At 39.4% G+C, this 21,819-nt stretch overlaps 1 protein-coding gene and 1 long non-coding RNA gene across 3 annotated transcripts in view; both read left to right on the forward strand.

Annotated features, from left to right (window-relative positions):
• The first annotated feature begins 4,776 nt into the window (after positions 1 to 4,776).
• Positions 4,777 to 21,819, forward strand: part of pik3c2a (phosphatidylinositol-4-phosphate 3-kinase, catalytic subunit type 2 alpha) — a 43,626-nt gene continuing 26,583 nt past the window's right edge. Inside the window, exons 1-2 of one of the 2 annotated variants that reach the window (XM_040026409.1) lie at positions 4,777 to 4,906; positions 8,384 to 9,626. In XM_040026409.1, the coding sequence (XP_039882343.1) occupies positions 8,466 to 9,626 (1,161 nt within the window). In that variant the 5' untranslated portion in view covers positions 4,777 to 4,906; positions 8,384 to 8,465. Of the gene's footprint in view, positions 4,907 to 4,933; positions 5,118 to 8,383; positions 9,627 to 21,819 lie in introns of those variants that run through there. The other variant, XM_040026410.1, reaches the window with a different exon arrangement.
• LOC120730199 lies at positions 11,917 to 18,344 on the forward strand. The gene is made up of 2 exons (XR_005695069.1): positions 11,917 to 17,244; positions 17,461 to 18,344. It is a non-coding gene; the product is annotated as an uncharacterized LOC120730199 (long non-coding RNA).

Genomic DNA, 21,819 nt, shown 5'->3' on the forward strand with positions numbered 1-21,819 from the left:
TGGTCAATACGCCTGTCACTCATAGTGTATCAACAACCGCCCCCCGTTGACTTAAGGTGCGTTGAGCCAAACTGTACGTGGCGTTCGGTCAACCCCAGACGAGGGCGGAGTTAGTGTGCAACACTGGATAGAGCAACACTACTCATATTATAAAACTGTTTAACAATGACATTTAATACTAGCCCATAGTCCAGACGGCGTAGGGATACACAACATAAATGTTTTATTTCATCTTATATTTCATTTAGATATTCTAATTAAATATAGATTACACTTGGACATGCTGCAGACCAACATAGAGCTGAAAATACACTCGTTCGAAAACATAGCAGGAAGCCTTAAGCCTTAAGAATTATTATTGTTATTAAAATGATGGCCAAAAAAGCAATGAAACTGTGTAGAAAAACTCTTAAACGCCCTGCATTTAAATATTATATTAAGTCAACTATTATTTATTTATTTATTTATTTCAGCAAAAAGCTGGCGAGAAAAATGAGAGAGTGAGTTTAAGAAAGTCGAAATGGGTACTTATAATTAAGGTGTTCAGCAAAAAGAGAGGGGGCAAAAGCAAAGGAAAACTCTTATTGTGATTTGTATGTGAGGCTGAACAATAAGGAAGGAGAAAAGCACAGACTGAGAGAGAGAGGTTATAGTGATTAAGGATAGAGATGGAAATGTACTAATGAGTGAAGAGAGTGTGCTGAGAAGATAGAAGGATTACTATGAGAAGGTGATGAATGAAGAAAATGAGAGGAAGTGCAGAGGATTAGTAAGGAGGAAATGAGGGGAGCTATGCAGAGGATGAAGAGTGGAAAGCCAGTTGCTCCAAATGACATACCTGTGAAGGGTCAAGGCTTTGGGGAGAGAGAGCAGTTTAAAATAATCTTAGAGTCGGAGAGGATGCTTGAGGAATGGAGAATAAGTATACTGGTAACAGTTTTCAAGAACAAGGGTGATGCGCAGAGCTGTAGTAACTACAGAGTGGTAGAGCTGCGGAGCCATGAAGCTATGGGGAACAGTTGTTGAAGCTAGGTTGAGAAGAAAGGTGATGATCAAAGAGCAGCCGGCTTCAAACCAAGAAAGAGACCACAGTTGTTTGCTCTGAGAGTGTTGATAAAGAAGTCTAGGGAAGGTCAGAAGGAGTTTTACTGTTTCTTTGTGGATGCAGGAGAAGCATAGGTGCCAGGAGAGGAACTGTGGTACTGCATGAGGAAGTCAGCAGTAGCAAAGAAGTGGTGAGGGTGGTGCAGGGCATACATGAGGACAGCAGCACAGAGGTGAGGTGTGAGGTAGGAGTGACAGATGGGTTCAAGGTGGGGGTGGGGTTGCATCTGCTCAGAACTACTTCTTGTTTGTGATTGTAATGGACAGGCTGTCAGATGAGGTCAGGCAAGAGTTACCACAGACGATCATGTGTGCAGACGACATTGTGATCTCTAGTGATAGTAAGGAGCAAGTGAAAGAGAGTCTGGAGACATGAATGTATGTACTGAAGAGATGAGACATGAAAGTCAGTAAAAGCTAGATATACCTGTGTAAATTAAAGAGAGACAGATGGAAAAGTGAAGCTGCAACAAAAGAGGTAGTGAAGGTGGACAAGTCTAAATAATAGTCTAAAGAGGGAAATACACGAGGGAAACTGAAAGTTAACAAGATGGTAGTGGCACCTGCTATGACGTATGATTTGGAGATGGTGCCACTAGCAAAAAGAAAGGAAGACAAGCTGAAAGTAGAAGAGCAGAAAATGTTAAGAAAGGCCAAGATTAGAAATGAGTACATCAGAGGCACAGATTAGCGTGAGCAGTTTGAAGACAAAATCAATCAGTCATGGTTTGGACTGGTGCAGAGGAGGGTTAGTGGACATAGTGGGAAGGGATACTGAATACGGATCTGCCAAGCAAGGAGAAGTGGAAAGACCACACAGAAGGTTCACGGATGTAGTGAAGGAGGACATGCAGTGGGTCAGTGTTACAGAGGAGGATGCTATGGACAAGGTGAGTTGAAAGTAAATGATCTGTTGAATGATGATCCCTAAGAGGAGCAGCTGAAGTACTTCTACTACTACTGCTACTTTTACTAATAAAAAGTAGTAAGAGTAGATAATAATAATTTGAGTAAAGAGTGAATTGTAGTTCACAGTAAGAAATGACTTACTGGAACAGTAAAGTAAACCAAAACACGATTCTCCATTTAATATTCAAATGTATCTTGTAAAAATTAAATGCATTTTATGCATTAATCAAGTCTGAATTTAATTAGCATTTTCTTTAATCCTCACAGGGTGAAAAGTATACATACACCCCCACTAATATTTGGCTGTTAGCTAGCTACAGCTCGACCAGGCACTTTTGGTACCCATCAACAACCTTCTGGCAAAATTGGCAGTTCATTTAAATTGGTTGGTTTCCTGGCATGGATCCATGTCCTCAATTTTTCAACAGGTTGAATTTTAGGCTTTGGGAAGACCATTTCAAATGGTTAATGTTAGCCTACTATATCAATGTTTACATGTCCAACTATCTAGCTGTTGATCTGAGGTGAAGATGAAGAATTTGGAGGTAGTTCTCCTCCTTCATTATTCCACCACTTTGTGCAATGTACCAGTACCACTACAACCAATTAAGACCCATAGCATGATGCTTCCCCCACCATGCTTGACAACTGGTACAGTCTTTTAGGCTAGAATCTTCACTTGTGCTCCTCTAAACATATTTCTTGTCATCATAGCCAAATAGCTCAAGCTTTGTCTTATTTGAACATAAAACTTTTCTTGAGAAAGCATTTGGGGTGTTCATGTGGCCAGCTAAAATTTTCATTTTAAAAGTAGGTGTTGATTTTGGAGCAGGGGCTTCTTTTTTGGTCAGCATCCGATTAGGAGGGTAATCCATCTTCATGGATATTGAAGATGGATCAGTGATGCTGTTTGGATAGTGATGCTGGTCTTCCAGCAGTTTCCAGTTCATGGCAGGGTTAACACTTGGTGGTTCCAGGGTTGAAACCTGAAAATCCTTACTAATTTCTATTCGTTCATTTATGGGTGATAGTTGGGTTTTCTTCCAGACCTTTGCAAAGTGATGGTGACATATCTGAATAACATGTACTTATGTCAGTGGCCTATGGTTACTTTTACAGAAAGGCAAATGTACCAAAAGTTACCAAATAAACATTTATTCAAACCACTCCTTTAGGAAAAGAAGCAATAAAATGTTTAAACTGTTGATCTTCTCTACATAAAACACACTGGCCAAGGTGGTTAGTAAAACGAATGTGTTATGATGATAAATCACTGAAGCTCATTTCTCAGTGCTAGATGGGGAATCCCACTATTATCTGCCAAGAAGAGTGCTCAGATATCCAGCCAGAATTATGCCAGAAGCTTGTTGATAGCTACCAAAAGCACCTCATAAAAGTGAAACTCACTAAAGGACATTAAACAAACATTAGTCAGGGAGTATATACACATTCATATATACTCCACATTAACATTCTCTTTTTTCTATGCTTAAGTGCTTTCTATCTAACATTCGCATACATTTATACTCTGATAGATGCAGACTGGAGCAACCAGGAATCAAACCCCCAACCTTCTGAATAGTGGAGAACCTGCTTCATCTCCTGAGCTTCAGCCATCCCATGCATTGAAACAATAAGAACACAGAATGAATTAATTAAATGTGTGCTTTATTTACTTGACTTTTACTGTATTAAATAAGCATTGCATTGAATTACACATAAAAAGGTATTAAAAATGTCTTTAAAAACAATTTGTTGGGTAACAATAGGCCAACAGGCCAGGATGTGAATTAACAGAAATCAGCAACAACAAACTTTTTCAAAGCTTGTGTTTTGCTCTGTTTGTTGTTTGTGTTCCTGCTATGCTCCTCTTTTGGCTCTTCATTTCCCTCATTTCCTAAGGAGCTAGTCTGGTTCTCATGGCACTCTTTTCTTGTCAAATGGTAGTTCTTTCTCTCCACCTTTGCCAAGCACTTGCTCATAGATTATCTGATTGTTGTCTCTCTTATACAATAAGACCTTAATCTTAAAACAGCTGTTATGAACTGAACTAAAAAAAAATCTCAAGTGTTCATGCACCACAGAATATAACTTTCTTAAAGTGCATTGCTAAAGTATTGGGGCCAGGAGGTACAGTAGGTCATGTAGTTATCGGAAGGCTGGCTGCTCCAGTCAGCATAGTATCTTTGGGCAGGATACTGAACCCCAAGTTGCTCCCAGCAGATGTCTTCATTAAAGTATGAGTCTTGGGTAGTAAGCACTTTGGTGTAGAAAATAGGTGCTTGTATGATTAAGGCAGGTTTTATAAAGCACTTTGAAGGCTCAAGCAGAGTAGAAAAGTTATATATAATAGTTATGATCCAATAATATAATGTATATGATTCTGCATAATGTGAAAAACCTTTATAAACAGTTACTGGCCAGTACTGAGTTAGTTTGCAAGACAACTGTTATTATTTCCTAAAGGTCACTATTACCACAAGATAGATCGTATTTCGACATCTGGAAAATTGTACACAATGTTTTCTTTATTACTTTTCTAAACTCTTTTTGTTTCTGGTCAATTATTCTTATTTACTGTGCCCTCCCTGCCTTGTTCTTGGTCTCACACGTTCCAGTTCATTTAAAAGACCCCCAAAGCACCCCTCAGAAATGATAGAATTTCTATAAATAATAGAAATATGAAAACTTTTCGACACTGACCACTTTAGTCCACACAGTGGTGCTGTTGTCACAAAATGAAAACGAGACCCAGCCAGGCAGAAAAGCTACCCAACTGTGTCCAACCAAAAGTCCACCAACGACCTCAACAGGAACTGACGTTCCCTCTGTGCAAGTGGATGGAAAAATGCAGCTGCAGGAAAAATGGCTCCAAACGCCGCACCGCTAAAAGGTGAGGAATAAAGCTTTTTACAGCCCATGTCTGCCTGTAAAAGTTTGATCTTGTGGTTGCCTGCAGTCAGCGGTTGTGTCTGAGTCGCGTTCGACCGTTTCCCGTTTGAGGAAATCAGCATTTCTTCATTACTGTGGGTACTTGGCAGGACCAGAGCAGTTGCCCGGTTACTTTTAAAATATTAAATCATTGTCTCTCACGGAACAGTCCTGTAAGTTGTCCTTGTATGGCTAAATTCAAATGTGTTTTATGTTTACTCTCAATTCCGTTCTTTTTGGTTGTTGTGTTCGCGCATTTAGCAGGTTTAGCGGCTAACTTAGCATCCAGCACAGGCAAAAGTTATAGTTAAAAAAACCAACTAATAAAACAGCCATTAAAAGTATCAAGGAGTGGAGTTAAACCGAGCTAACCGGATGTTTGCAAGAGAAGTTTGTTATTATTGGTTAAAAGTCACTGTTCTCGTTTGTTTATCACAAGCTGGCTTTTATTTTAAGATGTGTACAATGGGGAAAATACTAAATGTTCGTGATTTATTGACAGTACACATCATGTTGGTGTCAGGTGAGCATCAGCAGACGTGTTAGCTAGATGTCAAAATAAGCTGTAAATAATATATGTGTGTTTGTTAACGCCAGAAATTGCTCGATATTGTTCTGTTAACGTACAGATCATGCTTTATCAAACGCGTCGTATTTACAATCTTTTTCTAAGTGTTACGTAATACTACATTTCTTGGCTAGCCACAGAGCTAAGCTTCTAACAACAGATCTGAGCTACAAACACAGGGGATGGGACCAAACTGTGTCTTCCTTGAAGTTATTCCCAAAAAGATGAGCCGGGGGATTACGACAACACGATCTTAATAGTATCAGAAAAACTACTCAGCACTCTGGTCTTATAAGACGATTATCAATTGAGGGTCGTACCTTCTTTGAACATATCATCAATTCAAACTGAATATGAACTGCTTGTGGAGCAGGGGCGCTTCCAGAATTTTAAAATAGGTGCTATAAAATAAATCGTTTAATATACAATGTATAAATCCTAATAGAAAGTTTAACTATGAAAATATACTCAAAGTACCCAATATTAAATCAATAATTATATTAAAAAGTATATATTAATGTATATACTTCTTATAATATTATATAATGAGCTCAAAATGGTTGGCTTTTTATATTTTTAAGTCTGCAAAATAGTAAGTAACTTAAGCTTTAAAATACATGGTATGATGTGCGAAGTACATTATTTGCACCCAAAGCATAGAGATGGCATAGAATAGAACTAGTTAGAAGTTTAACACCTGGTTATACAGCATAATCCTGTCAGCTTTTGTTTTAGTTTACAGGCTTGGATTCCTGCCTTGGCAACAAAGTGACTAGTACCGAAAACAGAAAATAAAAACTTGTTACTTATTTTACTATTTAAAAACAACTTGAACTTTGAACAGCTCCACAATGTGTTGCTTACTTCTGCACTTTTTCTTAGTTATTGGATGCGTAGACTGCCTGTCACTCATTAGGGCTGAACTCAAAGTGTGAGTTCGACCTCATCGTGCTATGTTGTGCAGCCAAATGTTGCTCAAAACAATAAAACTTTTTTTAAAACTGATAAATGTGTATATCTCAGTATGTAAATCTAATTCCATGAAAACAAGCTAATAAACAATATAAATGCACATAATAGTGACAGGTAAAGCTTCTTAAAAGGTAAATTAAAATTAAGGAAGACAGTTAAAATCATGATTGAGGCTTTCTGAAATCACCATTTCCAGAAGTTCTTACTGTGGATTTTTTTTTTGGTCCATAAACCTTTTCACTTAAGCAATAATTTTTACTGGATGTGACTCAGCAACCTGATTCTCTTCTGAATAATTTAGCAGTAGTGAAGTAATGCTCAGATGTTGAATTAAGGTTAAGCACATCCTGGTGTCTGCCATCAGTTGCCACAGAGAGATGGCACAATTTGCAGTGCTTGACTTGGCTCTAGTTGTTTTTTTCTTTCTTGGCTTCTTCTCTAGAATCTTTTTTTCCCCTTGTATGTTTAATGATAACGCACATTCCTATCTTAATTCAGCATCTCCTGAATGCAGTCGTTGTTATAATTCTTATAGTGTAGCATCAGTGTAGTGTTGGATCATTCTAGTAAAAAGAAATTAGGTTAATCTATTCTTTATTTTCCTTAGTCTTTTCCCTATGTTGGGTTCATCGGCTCAGTCTGCAGTGCAAAACAGTTAAGTAAACCAGAATAGCATTTTTGAACATGCTTTCTCAGATTAAGCTAGTGTTTACATTCAGAATCAGGAAGTAGCTACTATTTAGTGATCAGCGCCCAGTGTGCTAGCAGTTAACATGCTCAGACCTTTTTGATTTATGACTTCATAAACAAACACTAAGCTGCATTCTACACTCTTATTCAGTGCAAAATCAGTTATATCTAAATCGTCTGGCATGTCTGCAGGGAGTTATGACATCAATGGCAGCATGGACCAAAAGATTGTGACACTTTTCATGCATTTAATGTCTCCGAGCTGTTTTCTTGGTAAAGTTGGCACCAACCTATCTAAGTCATTTGCTCGGTGACTGCAGCCACATTGTCACTGCGTGCTGGGGTTTGCACAGCTGAATAAGACAGTCTTGGGCCATGGTGCTAACATAATGCTAACAGATTCAGACAGAGCCAGAGGAAGCGAGAGAGAGAGAGAGATAGAGAGAGAGCCATTGGGCTGTTTAGCATGCCAAATTCCTCAGCTGCACAATAGTGTTAGGCTAGACTGAGCTCCAGCACAGCCAGCCTTCTCCACCACAATGGGAGGGGAAGCTCAGGAGAGGTTGGTGACGCCTGGGGAGAGAAGGAACTCACTCAACCCCAGGGCTGTGATCGTTCGATGAATGGTTGCTTTGAGTAGGCGCTGTGTCATTTTGGAATCACAAAGCACTCTTTGCAGCAATGTTTTTCACATGTTATAGACGTGGGATACTCTTGGCCGTTTCCTGTTGTGGAAGGTTAGCCATAAATAGTTTGGATTTGGGGGAAAAAAGTAAAATGCAAATATTGTTTAGATTTTTGATTATGATCATTTACAAATATTTGTAATGTACACCACATAGAAGTGTATAAAAATATGATTTCTGGCTATGAGTGAGTGAATCAGGTTCATTGTCAGTGTGACAGGCCTATGATGTAGCCCAGGCTAGTTATGTGACCTAATTGATGCCCCTAGCTTCAAAACACACATAAGTAATTATTGGCTCTGCGTATGTGAAACTAGGAGTTGATCAATACAAAAAAAAGCATGGTGGGCACACAGTCTCCATTCTATGCAACTACTTGTGGCCCCTGGATATCTGTAGCTTAATGGGTAGGATTATTCAATAATTTTATAGGTTAATATTTCAATTCCTTCTACCTTGCTTTGATTCTGTTTGACCTCATCCTGTTGTCATAAATAGCTTTTCTCTCTCTTTTTTCTTTTAGGTGTTTAAAACCTTGTTCCTCAACCCTTTGGGCCACGCTGACTTAAAAGCCATCCTATTCATGGCACCTTCCACTTGACAGAATGGCCCAGATATCAAGTGGTAATGGGTTCAAGCTGGATGTCCCCCAGCCAAAGGGGGTTGTGGGTAAAGAGGAAGCCCTTCGTATGGAAGAAGAGGCTTTAGCAAAATTGCAAAGGGAGAAGAAACACACTCTTACAGCTACAGCCTCCTCATCTTCCTCTGGAGCAGCATCCTCGTCTTCCTCTAAGCCAAAACCATCTAAATCTACCACTACTGTTCCTCAGCCTTCAACTTATACTAATAGACCAGACAAGGACCTCATTGTTTTCCCAGAGACCAAGAAACAGGCAGAACAGGATACGTTCAGGGATATTGATGTTGAAAAACTGACCAATGAGGAACTCGAAAAGCTCCTACTTGATGAAAACTTTGGAGCTAACAGCTCCAAAGTGTCCCGCCCCTCGTCACTTCTGGGGTTTAACCTCAGTGCCTCCTATCCTGGAGGCCATGCTTGTAGCTCATCTCCTTTCCAGAGCAGCCAGTGGACACCTGCTCTGTCCAATCCATCTAGCTCTGGTGTGTCCACTCCCACCCTTCAGCCCACACCAATGTTCCCATCAGCTCCATTTCCCAAACCAGGAACATTTCAAAATGGATTCACTCCAGCCATGACGCCTTTCATGGCCTTGCCGACCATGGCTTTCACTCCCATCCAGCCTGCTGCTGCCATGGTCTTCCCACAGCCAACTGTAGACCCAGAGATGGCTAAGTTGTTTGACAAGATTGCTAGCACCTCAGAATACTTGAAGAATGGTAGATTGGCCAGCACTGATGTAAATTCCTCTCAAGCAGGTATAGCCTCTTTGGCACCAAACCCACCACCACAACAACCGGCAGTTATGGAATCTTCTTCCATCAGCCGTTTTGAATGGCTGGATCTGGACCCACTTACAAAGCGAAAGTCTGAGAATGAGGAAGCACCTCTGGAATCTGTAGATAGTTCACAGACTGTGTCAGGAGCTTCTGCGGGCGATCCCTGGGATGCAGTGCTTGAGACTAAAGGCAACAGTAGTAATAGTAGCAGCAGCCCCAAACTGGAAGGCAGAGTTTCTCACACAGGTCGGTCACAACATAGGCGGGCATCAACAGGAGCGCCCGTCGCTAGGAGTCACTCACTCAACATCCCCGAGACCTCGTCACAGCACAAAACAATCAATCAGGTGGGAACACAGTAAAATTGAAAAGTTTGAATTTTTAATTCACACTAATCATCTTTTTAGTGTTTACACAATTTTATAAAGGAGGAGAAATTTTTATCATTTTATGTCTCAACATGGTTTAGTTGTTTAGTTGTTTGCCTGTTTAGTCAGGTCACCATCAATTAAATATCAGCAGTTATACTAAGCACTGCTACTCGTCACTTCCAACCATTTACCTTATCCAGACCTTATTTATCATCCACTGTTAGAGTGCTCACAGCATAATTGCAAACGCGCATTTTAGAATGAATGAGGGTATAAAACAAGTGGTCTTGAAACATTGGTGAGTGAGTGGGCTTAAATATTTTGTTTTAGAGCAGATGATAGCAGATTATCTTGTTCAACCAAAACACCCATGAACATGTTGCTTACAACTGCATCTATATTCCTTATTCATTCACAAGCAAAACATCCTCCTTACTTCTGCTCCCTGTAATTAAGTATTTCACTGTGGTTAGCTGCCCACCGTTTCACCTCACAATTTCCTCACAGCTCCATTTTCTGAATAATTTTGCCATGCTGGATGGGAGTGATCTAATTTCTCAAAATGATTATTTAGATCATTCATTTGGGACAGTGCTGTGGGCAAGTGGCATGGGTTTTCTCAATTTTTTTTTTTTTTTTTTTTTCGTTAAAACTGAACAACCATCTGTCATCATTTGGCTTTAGCTCTGAGTTGTGGTTGTGAGACAAGTATTTCTGTACAGAGTAGCATAGCCATACTGAGGCCTACTAGCAAAAATATACATGTGTCATTATATGTTCCTCTTTCTACTCTGAAACTCTCCTACTTTGAAATGAAAATGTTTAATCGGCGGTGCTTTTCAGACATACTGGAATATAAAAAGGTGCTATGGTATGTTTAGTTACTACTGTCTACAGCTGGTAAAAACGAGTAATGTAAATGCAGACAATACACCGATCCTTTTACTCAAATATTGCATTGCTTTACTCACAGTGGTCAAAACCACCTGCAAATCTTGATTCTTAAAAAAAAAAAAAAAATTATTTAGACAAAGCTCCCACTTCCTGGTCATTGTGTTTCAGTGTGTCAGTACCAAACAATGGGTCTTGGGTGCCTTTGTCACACCAGGATATATATAGAGAATCATACCCCCCCCCCCCCCCCCCCCCCTTTTTTTTTTTTTTTTTAAGGATTTCACACAACATTTGGCATGGTTAAATGGTTTTTTAAGTGTGTACTTAGGACATACAGACATACCTTGCCTTTTATCAAAGGCAGCTTGTATACAGTTCATTCCACAGTTGATCTCTTTTTGCTCAGGAGGATAAAACGGTGGTTGCTTGCTTACTCTTGCATGTATATTAGGCCTAGAGTCAAGCATGTGGTGAGTCTACTGTGCCGTGTAACTTGAGCCTTTAAAGCTTAGCCTACTACAGATATGTCCCTCTACACTCTGTTTTTATCTGCTTCAATCTTGTCTGCTCTCTTTGTGTATGTGAGGCGATGATGATGTGTGTACTTGCTATCTCTCCTTGTTCAATCTGCTTGCTTGCTTGTTGGTGCCCGTGCTGTTATAAACAGGAACAAGTCTTCACAGATCCCCAGCGCCCTACAGCAGCAACAGAATGACCTAACAGATTGCCCTCTTGGCTTGCTATGCCAGCTCCACTCGTTTACACTCACTAGGGAGAACTGCTTAGCTACTGTGTTCTGAGCATGTAATGAAAACAAATTGGCTTACATTTCCCATCTTCCAGTTTTTTTTATTTTTTCATTTACTTTTTTTCTTTTTCTTTAAATGTATTTTGACACAGAAAGTGGCTAGCTAGCTTTTTTTTGACTCCTCCTTTATTCACAAGATAACACCACAGCAGGTGACTCTTGGTTTAGGTATTTGTGTCTTCTCACATGTCAGGTGAATGTATAAACCTCTTTATTATTGAGCCACCAATAAAGAAAGTAGCTAGAAGACAAACAGAAAACAGTGAGGCTACAGTCTGTAAGACATGAACAAGAACTTAGTAGTGAAACTAGACTTCAAACCACATTGTGCAGGAATTGCTAAACCATGTCTGAGACTGCACACTAGGGTGTGAATTTCCTCCACACCATGCATGCAAATCCTGTCTAAGACTTTTTCATTTTTTTTAAAGTTAGTAATAATATTTTTTAAGTCAGTGATAATAATGGGGTTTATTTGTATAGCACTTATCAAACCAGTATTACAAAATGACAAAAATGCAGTACAAAGAATAAAAGGCAATAAAAATAATGTTACAAGATCAAAAACCCTATAAGAATAAAATATAGAAAGAATGCAAGAATTTTGCATTTCTTTTTAAATTATAAATGTTAATAACACCATACCTTATTAAAAAGAAACAAGTGGAACTATAACAATAAAACGCAGTCTAGATCAGTAGTAATAACTTTTTTTTATGATGTGATTTAAAAGTAACAAGTAAAATCTTAATACAAAAGCATACCTGGAGTCAGTGAAATTCATGTAACTTTTCTTTCTTCTTTCCTTTCTTACTTTATGTAAAAGTCTTACTGCTGCATTTTGAACGTTTTGAGTATACAGCGGTCCCTCGTTTATCACGGTTCCAAAAATATCCCGCGATAGGTGAAATCTGCAAAGTAGCCAGCTTTATTTTTTTACAATTATTATAGGTGTTTTAAGGCTGTAAAACCCCTCACTACACACTTTATACACTTTTCTCAGACAGGCATGAACATTTTCACACTTTTCTGTCTTCTTTAAATACTCTGGAAGTTCAAACTTTTGTAGAAAAATAAATAAAAATAATAGAATGAAACCAAAGATCGGTACCTTTGAAGGTGCAAAATGTTTCGTCGACATTGTTATGTTTGTTGGGGAGAAAACTTACAAACATACAGTACAGCACTTCAGAGTCACACTGCTAGCGATCGAAGATTTATGCAAGTTTGACAAGCTGAATGCATTCTGTACTGTATAGGAGACACGGTAGGAGTTTTATTGACAATGGTCTACAGCCAATCAGGATGCAGAACACAATGCACTATCAAAAAAACCCAAAAAACGGAAAATTGCACCAAAAGAAGTCAGCGAAACAGAGAGGTTGTGAAAGGTGAACCGCGTTATAGCGAGGGACCACTGTAAACTCATTTTTTATTGGGAGTGGTTGACCTTGTTTATATTGTTCATTTGGACAACTGGATGCTAGATAACTTACCGACAAATAGACAATAATATGATGTAATGAACTTCCCATCAATAAGTATCTGTTATGACAGAAAACATCTACAGTAGAGCCCGTACACAGTACACATATTAAACACAGCCCTACCTCTAAAGCTTCAATAGCACAGCAACATATATTGAAATATATGGTTTCACTTGCTTTGTGATTGTCAGTGCTCTGTTTTAATGTTGTTTATGAGCTGAATTTATACCAGCAAATGTCAGAAATCACAAGGCATTCCCAAGATTATTGTTTGGATGTCTTTAAGTTAGCCTGTGGTTGCCAGCCCTTGTTATCTCTGGCAAGAATGTATTATAAGATGCGGTCGTGTGGGCAGATGGGGTGTAAGATGGAACAAATGTGCTTGAACTTGAAGACTTTGAGTCAGAATCAAGCGATCGGCTGTTGTGTCTGCCCCTGTTTCCTTTTCTACTACACTGCACCTACCCTTTGTCTTGTGTTGTCTTCTGTCTTTCCTTTTTCATTCTGTCATTTTTATTTGTCTCTTGCGTGTTGTGTCCTTGCATTCTTTCAGTATGTTACTTCTTACTGGTGTCAATTTCATTCCTTTCAATTTCTTATAGTTTTCAGTCTGTTAAATAACTGATGGCTTACAGTGCTCAGCTATGATTTCTTAGTTTAGCTTTTTAGGATCAAATGTGTAAATTAATGGTAATCAGCAAAGTAATTTCTCTTTCTTTAGAACCGGTGATACACCCTAAAGCATCAGTGTCTGTTCAGACCTTGCATTTGCTTTTTGCAAAGGGGCCCTGAAATGCATCATTCTTCAAGGGTATTGAGGCCATATACATTTTCATTAGCTGTATGCATAAATTGTCTGAAATGAGGCTAACTCATAACTCTACAGAGAATTGAAAGATGTATGAAAGATTTGTTTTAAAAAACCATTAGCCTGTATGTTGCCTAAATAACTCATAGTTTTCAGTATTATAACTGATAATGAACAGTATGACTATTGTTAGTAGATAATATTAAATTTAGGGGAGTAGTGTTAAATTACACAAACACTTCTGGCCTTTCAGTGCAGGTTAGTTAAGCATGTGCGGCTGTTTGCTCATTCTCTTGTTATTAAAAAGACTTGCAGGGAGATTTTTTATCTCCACTGGCCATTTTTATCTGAATGTGAGTTGTGAAAGAAGATCGCAATGCGTGGTGTGTATTGAAGCCTACACTGTACTTTTTTTTTTTTTTCTCTTTTTGTTAAATCTATCACACAGACAAATCTTTTCTTCCCCCACATATCTAAAGGCTCGCACAACCTATTTTACTTCTCTCACACCTCCACACTGCCACATTTTCTCTTATTATTGTCTAATTATACATTGTGAATAAGTGTAGTGAAGTGCTAAAGTGCATTTAAGACTTAATTTTCTTTTCCAACCAAATGCAGTATTAGAAGATGTTGCAGTGCTGGGATGTGACGTGCATTCCAGTTAAATATCTGACTCACTGGGAAACAGCTGTCTGTCTTCTAACCTTTGAACTTCCTTACTGGTACAAAAGAAGAGTATTGTGGAAGAGTAATTAAGCAATTAGAAGGGAGATACTAATGCACACAATAATAATCCTGCTAACAGGTGTAAGAGAAATTAGGAAATGTTTTGGAGAAAGTCCTTTTTCCAGTTACGAATATGTCACAGTCTCTGCTTCATGAACACTTTGTTCATTAAGATACTGTTTGTTTGGGGTTTTTAAGCTAGGTGTTTCAGTTTATTACAGGAAGTATGACTTCGATAGACACTGGTCACTTCCTTATTGAAAGAAGAAGTAGATTTGTGTTCTCGAAGCCATTTGTTCCTCTGATGTAAAGCTCAGCATTTCTTGTTGAAACAGCCTCCAAATTGTTAAAGACTTTCTTGTATGTGAAGCTCAAACATTTTAGCTTAATGGAAGCTGCTTGTATACACAACCCATTAAAAGGAAGCAATATCCTATCAGTAATTGCTCGAACTCTGTGAAAGCCTCACTTACCCTTTCCTATGTTAATTTATATTGGAATATAAAACCTAGACAATACCAAGAACTAGAGAGTTTGGAATATTGGTGGCACTTGGTTTAAAGTATGTAAATATGTGTTTGTTTGCCAGAGGAATTATATCGTATCTCCCACAGCTCAGAGGATGGGATCTGTGTGCCAGGTTACTCACTACCTTCCTCCTAGTTCCATCTTTAAAAACTTGGGTGTGGGTTTGCCAATTGATTTTCTTGGCATTGGCAAGAAAGTTTATCCTTAGATCTACACTTCAGGTAAATACCAGGAAGAGAGGTGAAGGGGTAAAATAGTGTTAAAGATTTTTTTTTTTTTACACCTGATCTCAACTCAGACTCAGGGCAATAAGTCTTCTAGGAAGACAAACTTTCTGTGAGCATCTCTTGAGTGTATTTCCAGACAAGCACACCTGGGAGTCTGGAATGGTTTTCCATGTTTCAACATGTTGGCAGTAAGTCAGACTGTCTCTGTTTTTACACCTTGGCCTTTGCCGATGACTAATGTAGTTCTATTTTGCCCTCCATGTTGAATCGCGGTCATTTGCAGGTTAAATATTAATTATTCAATATTTCTATTCTGACACAATCTGAAGTTTGAATTGGCCAGCCTTTTTTTTTTTTGCTAAGCAGTTTCAAGTTACTCTGTAACTTCTCAAAACTTTATGGCTGGTCAGATATCCATATTTGCCAAATACTATTTGTGTGCAGGTTTCATGTTGACAGTCTAGGGTAATTCTCATTTGGCTTGCACATAGAGGTAAGGACTTATCTGGTGTCTAGATACACACTGTAACTCAATGCTGATGCTGGGCATGGAATTACTGCCAGCCACCAGCTGAAACTGTGCTTTGCTTTCCTGTACTGCCACTTTGTTCAGTTAGAAACAAGCATGAACAGACTGCATATGTAGTATACACGCACATGGTCCTTCATTCATGCACTTAAGAAATTAGCTTTTCCTTTCTTAGTTATTTATTGCTCATGGTTGAATGATAATATAATTTAATTTATTTATTTTTTATTTTATTTTGCTTGTGCTACATTTCAGCTCATTTCTGTATGGGATCAGCATGCCAAATTAAATTTTGAAGGGAAGGGCAAGTCCTACAGTCATTCCACAAGTGAAAGTGTGAATAGTTTCTCTCAGCAGCTGGACAAAAAAGCAAAAAAAAAAAAAAAAATATGTGAGGGTTGCATCAATTGTGAAATTCTGGGCCAATACCACTCCAGTTGGACACTTAACACTCTCCTGGCTACTCTGTCAGAACTATCAAAATGAAGATCAGATTATTAGAAATGGCTAAACATATACAAATGTTAGGGATTTTTTTTTTTTTTTTTTTTTTTCCTGAGCCTTTTCACACTCTTTATGTTTGTCACTAAACATCTTTCAAATGCTAATATCTGTGGCACTTTGCTGCGCAAAAACACGATGCCAGATTAGTATACGGAGTATGGCAAATGTTAGCAGTGCTAGCACAATCTGTTCTCTTTTCTGGTAGGTTAGCATCTATATGTTTGTTCAGGATCTGGTTATGTCATTTTAATGTGACACGGCCTCTAGACAGCTGACATACTTTTCTAGGTCTAAGTGCTGTAAGGCCGCACTATTCTGCAGAGGGTTTTATCTGTCTTACTCTAAACATCACAATGGTGCAACAGGGGGCTGTCATTTGTTGCATATATCAGGTGGCTGTTTCTGCACACCTCAACTATACCACCTGGTTATATGCTAACCAGTGGTATCCCATTGGTGCTGGCTTTTATCACTGCATAACTTGGTAACCAGTTATTTCATCTGTCAACACTACACATCACATTTGTCGTTGACATGCTATGGTTTCTAATTGTCAGATCCATGCTAGTCTTTTTCTGTCTGTCCACCCTTGAGAATGAATTGTTCTAAAAGTGTTTCAGCATTTCACATGTTCATTGAACATTCAACCAGTGTGAAATCAATGTGGTACAGCACATAAATATGGGTCATCTTATTTGCCATTTGCCTGAATGCTAATATTAGTCAGCTAGGCCAGAAGTAGTTGGTACTGTTTATCAAGTTTATCTACATTTATCTACATTTACTAAAAAATTAGTAAATGTAAGTAAATGTTTGATTGTGACTCAAGGCAGACTTTCAAGTACTCTTTTCCTGAAGGCATTTGTCAACATCACCTAAACTACAAATTGTGACAGCGGAAAGGTGTGGATGTTGGAGGTAAAGCTGCATTTTGACCGTCTGACAAGAACTTAGTTGAAGTGCTCTGATACATTTAGGCCATGTGTCTCGCATGCCTTAGATGGCTGCTCATCTTCAGAAATAACTCTGGTCAGTCACTGTCTTAATGTTGGTAAAACGTGGATAGATTCAAGCCCTTAGGTCACAGGTGTCGAACTCCAGGCCTCGAGGGCCGGTGTCCTGCAGGTTTTAGATGCGTCCTTGATTCCTTCGCACCTGATTTAAATGGCTAAATTACCTTCTCAACATGTCTTGAAGTTCTCCAGAGGCCTGGTAATGAGCTAATCATTTGTTTCAGGTGTGCTGATCCAGGGTGAGATCTAAAACTTGCAGGACACCGGCCCTCGAGGCCTGGAGTTCGACACCCCTGCCGTAGGTGTTCTCTTTAAACAATTGCTGAGGAAGATATTACTGAAATTTTATGTCTTTCAGTGTTATTTAGTATGCCTGTGTTGTATAACTGTTGTATATAACCCCAGGAAAAAAGACAGATAATTTTACATCTATGTCATTTTGATTAAGCAGGAGTCTTGTGTTTTATAATTGATGTGTCTCAGTCTGAAGCGGAATGTGGCCAACTAACTGATGCGTGACATCAAGGACAAACAAGCCTGTCTCCCCGAACTGAATCGAGCCAATAGGGACATTTTTCAGGATGGTTATATTTTCTACCTTTTCCAAACCTCTCAGCAGGTTTGGAAAGTTATGAGAAACAATTTGTGACAAGTTTCAGTCTTTTTGTCTGTTAGCTGGAAGAAATTCTCACCAAAGTTGGGTTTCAGAAAAAAACATATTCATGTAATTTTTCATCCTTTGTGCACCAAAATAAAGATCTGTCCTGCAAGTCTGTGAAGTGGTAAGCTTGACAACAGTTAGTAGTGCCTTTCTGAGAGTGTTTGAGTGTTACCTGTGACCACATTTGTGGCTATGTTGGCACCCCTCAAGCACAGGCAGACATCGCAGTAGCCATTGTTTTTGAATGCAGTACTTTTTCTGATCTTTGGCTTAGTTGGTCAATCCTTAACTATATCTTGTCATGAGTACATGTAAACAAATTGCCAGAAATAAACTAACATTACAAAGATGTTTTTTATCTTTTATTAAAAACACACACACAATAAGAGGGATGAGAGAATGAGAAGGGCGTTGACTGAGAGGGAAAGCCAAAGAAAGCTCCCGAATTACGAATGGCTGATGAAGAGAGTAAAAGTGTAGGTGGGAAAATGACAACTGAACCAGTAGAAAAGAAAAAAGACTGCTTCTTTCAACTGCAGTGGTTAATGCAGTACTTGTGATTGCATTGTGATGAAAAGGGAATGCTTTGTGTGTTGTAGAAAACTCTCTAAACTAGAGACACATTACAATGAAACAAAGTATTGGATAACAGAGAATGTTGCTGTTGGAATTTCTCCGTCCATGAGTGTGCTAGGGAATGAGCAGGAAGGTTCTTTCAGACAGAGACACTAAATTGTAGTGCAGAATCTATGGTTACGCCATTCAGGTGGACTTCGAAGAAGTCATTATTCATGGTGTTCATGTACACAGCAGAGTATAATCCCAACATCAGCAGAAGCTGGCTGTCTTCTTGCTTGTACTTTGACTTTTCCTCTCTTTGAAAGCAACAGTGAAGGTCAGCAGTTTCAAAGGGAGTGGTTCACATAAGCTACTTAAGTGGCTAACATCGCAGATCACAACATTCTCTGTGGATACCATTGCTCCCCTGTACTATTGGATATATATCACTTTTCTAGTCACCAGTTAGCCTAAAATGACTGTCCTGGAATATGTGTGAGGAAGTCAGTTGCCAGAAAAATCCCATATGGGCACTTGAAAAACATACAAATTATGCTCTGAAAAGTCTGACCTGATGAAGGTATTTGAACTTCTCGCTGTGAGACAACGCTGGTAACCAATGTTGTTGAAAATCTCCTTTTGAAGCTGGAGAAAACTCGACTTATCCCAGCTCCTTTTCAGCTGGCAAAAACAAACATGCCTTTCGTTTCTTTTTTCGTTCTTAAGACGTTACCTATATTGTCAGCCATTGTTTATGGCGAAGGGTCATGGGATCCATGACCTTTTAATATTAAAGTTTTTTTCATTTTTATGTACTATCCACTCACCATCAATGCATACATCATTCAAAACTAGGTTATGCAAATAAAGCTAGCATGCAAGGTTGAATAATACCATGCTGTACCAGAAGGAAAGGGTGTTTGACTAGTTTGTGTACTGGTGCGTTCATTGGAGAAATTTGGTAACACCAGTATACTTGTGGAAAATTTGGTCTTTAGTAAGAATCTGAGATGAAAGTAATTGTTCAAGACATGACTGACAGGTTTGATGTGACCAGTCCCACAGCATACACTCTATGTCCCTTAAGGCCAGCCACCATGACGATCATAATCTGTTGTACTCAGACTGTAAAACCAGAAACACAATGTCATCACACATCACAGTAAACGGAGGCGGAGCATTAAAGATTAATCAGCTCGTGAAGCATACGAAGCCATTCCCATGACTCTGGACACCAGGATCTCTCAGTCTGGGTCTAACAAAATTGATCAACCAAAACAAAGACTGGCCTGTCTCACTGTACAGCCCGCTGTGTGTGTGTGTGCGTGCGTGTGTGTGTGTGTGTGTGTGTGTGTGTGTGTGTGTGTGTGTGTGTGTGTGTGTGTGTGTGTGTGAGAGAGATGTACTATGCCTGTCAGCTCACACGACCTCATTGGACTATCTGCTCATTGTTTGTTTTTGGTGCAGCAATCCTGCTCCAAACATAAACACTTCAAATATCCTCTACTGGTCTCATTCTTTGCTGGGTTTCTGAGGTTTACTTTGTTCCTTTCCTCGCATTTTCTTCCTTTTGCAATTTTGATCCTGTTTTTTGGGTTTATTTTGTTTTTTAGTTTCATTCTCTTTTTTGTTTGATACCTTTCTCTCTCTCACTCTGTTTGTCCTGTATGTATTTATTGATTTTTTTTGTTTGTTTGCTGTTTAAATCTTTTCCCCCCTTTGAACCGAGATTCCTTCACGTATGCGGAAAGTAAAACATATGAAAATGTGATCACTCAGTACTTTTCGGGTTACAGAATTGACCCTTATTTATTTATTTATTTATTTTGTCAACCTTGATAATTATGTTTTGTTCAGACATACCATGTTGACAGATTTGCTACTATTCTCCAGTAGAGTAATGTGTAGATGATAATATTTAAGACAAAGTTTGGGTTTCTGCCCTGCAGTTTTTTTGGTGTCAATCTACTTCATCCCTGCAGGGATTTTTGGTCCCAACTTTTGGCCTTAGGTCCTCTACCCGAGACCTGGGAGCTTGATGGTCCTGCACAGTATCTTTACAGAGGTCTCAGAGATTGTTCCTGGGATCTGTTGGAGGCACTTGCCTATCTTGGGAGTCATTGCGCCGAGTGCTCCGATTACCACTGGGAGCACTGTTGCCTTCCCCCTCCACATCTTCTCGAGCTCTTCTCTAAGCCCTTCATACTTCTCCAACTTCTCATGTTACTTCTTCCTGATGTTGGTGTCATTCGGTATCGCTTCGCTCTATCACTACAGCCATCTTCCTCTGTTTGTCTACCACCACTTTGTCCGGTTGGGTAACCATCACCAATTTTCCGTCTGTATCTGGAAGTCCCACAGGATCTTAGCTGGGTCATTTTGGACCACCTTAGGGGGCGTATCTCATTTTGACCTCAGTCCTTCCAGGCCATATTTGGCACAGATGTCTCTGTATACTATGCCGGCCACTTGCATTCCATGTATGTCCTGCCAGCTAGCATCTTGCACCTTGCTGTTATGTGCAGGATTCTCTCAGGGGCAACTTTACACAGCCTGCACCTGGGGTCTTGCCGTGTGTGGTAGACCCCAGCCTCTATGGATCTTGTGCCCAGAGCTTGTTCCTGTATTGCCATGATTAGTGCCTCTGTGCTGTCTTTCAGTCCAGCTTTGTCCAGCCACTGGTAGGATTTCTGGATATCAGCCACCTCCTCTATCTGCCGGTGGTACATACCGTGCAGGGGCCTGTCCTTCCATGATGGTTCCTCCCCTTGCTCCTCTTCTTTCTTGGGTTTCTGCTGCCTGTATTCACTAAGCACATGGTCAGTTGTGACAATCTTCCTGATGTACTCCTGGATGTTTGTCTCATCCTAGACAATGATTGTGATACTCACAAGTCCCAAACCCCTCTCTCCTTCCACTTAGTGTACAGCCTCAGGGTGCTGGATTTGGGGTGGAAACCCTCTGTGCATGGTCAGGAGCTTCCTTGTCTTGATGTCAGTGGTTTCCATCTCCTCCTTTGGCCAGCCTATTATCCCAGCAGCGTACCTGATCACCAGCAGGGTGTAGGTGTTGATGATCTTGTTTTTACCATTCAGGTGACTCCTCAGGACTTGCCTGACCCACTGCAGGTACTTGGTGGTTGCAGCTTTCCTAGCGGCCTCTTAGTGGTTCTCATTTGCATGTGGGATCCCCAGGTACTTGTAGCTGTCCTCAATGTCTGCAATGTTGCCTTCCGGTAGTGCAATCCAGTCAGTTCTGACTATGTTCCATCTCTTTGTTACCGTATGTTTGTTATTATTTTTGTTCATTTATATGTTCATTAATTTTTTAATTTGCATTGTTTAATTATTCAGTCATTACACAAGTCTTGTGTGATGACTTCCATAAAACCCACAAGACTTGATCCAGGAGCAGCTCAAGAAA

This window comes from Simochromis diagramma, unplaced genomic scaffold, assembly GCF_900408965.1.
Source record: "Simochromis diagramma unplaced genomic scaffold, fSimDia1.1 OVJJ01000293.1, whole genome shotgun sequence".
Classification (NCBI taxonomy): domain Eukaryota; kingdom Metazoa; phylum Chordata; class Actinopteri; order Cichliformes; family Cichlidae; genus Simochromis; species Simochromis diagramma.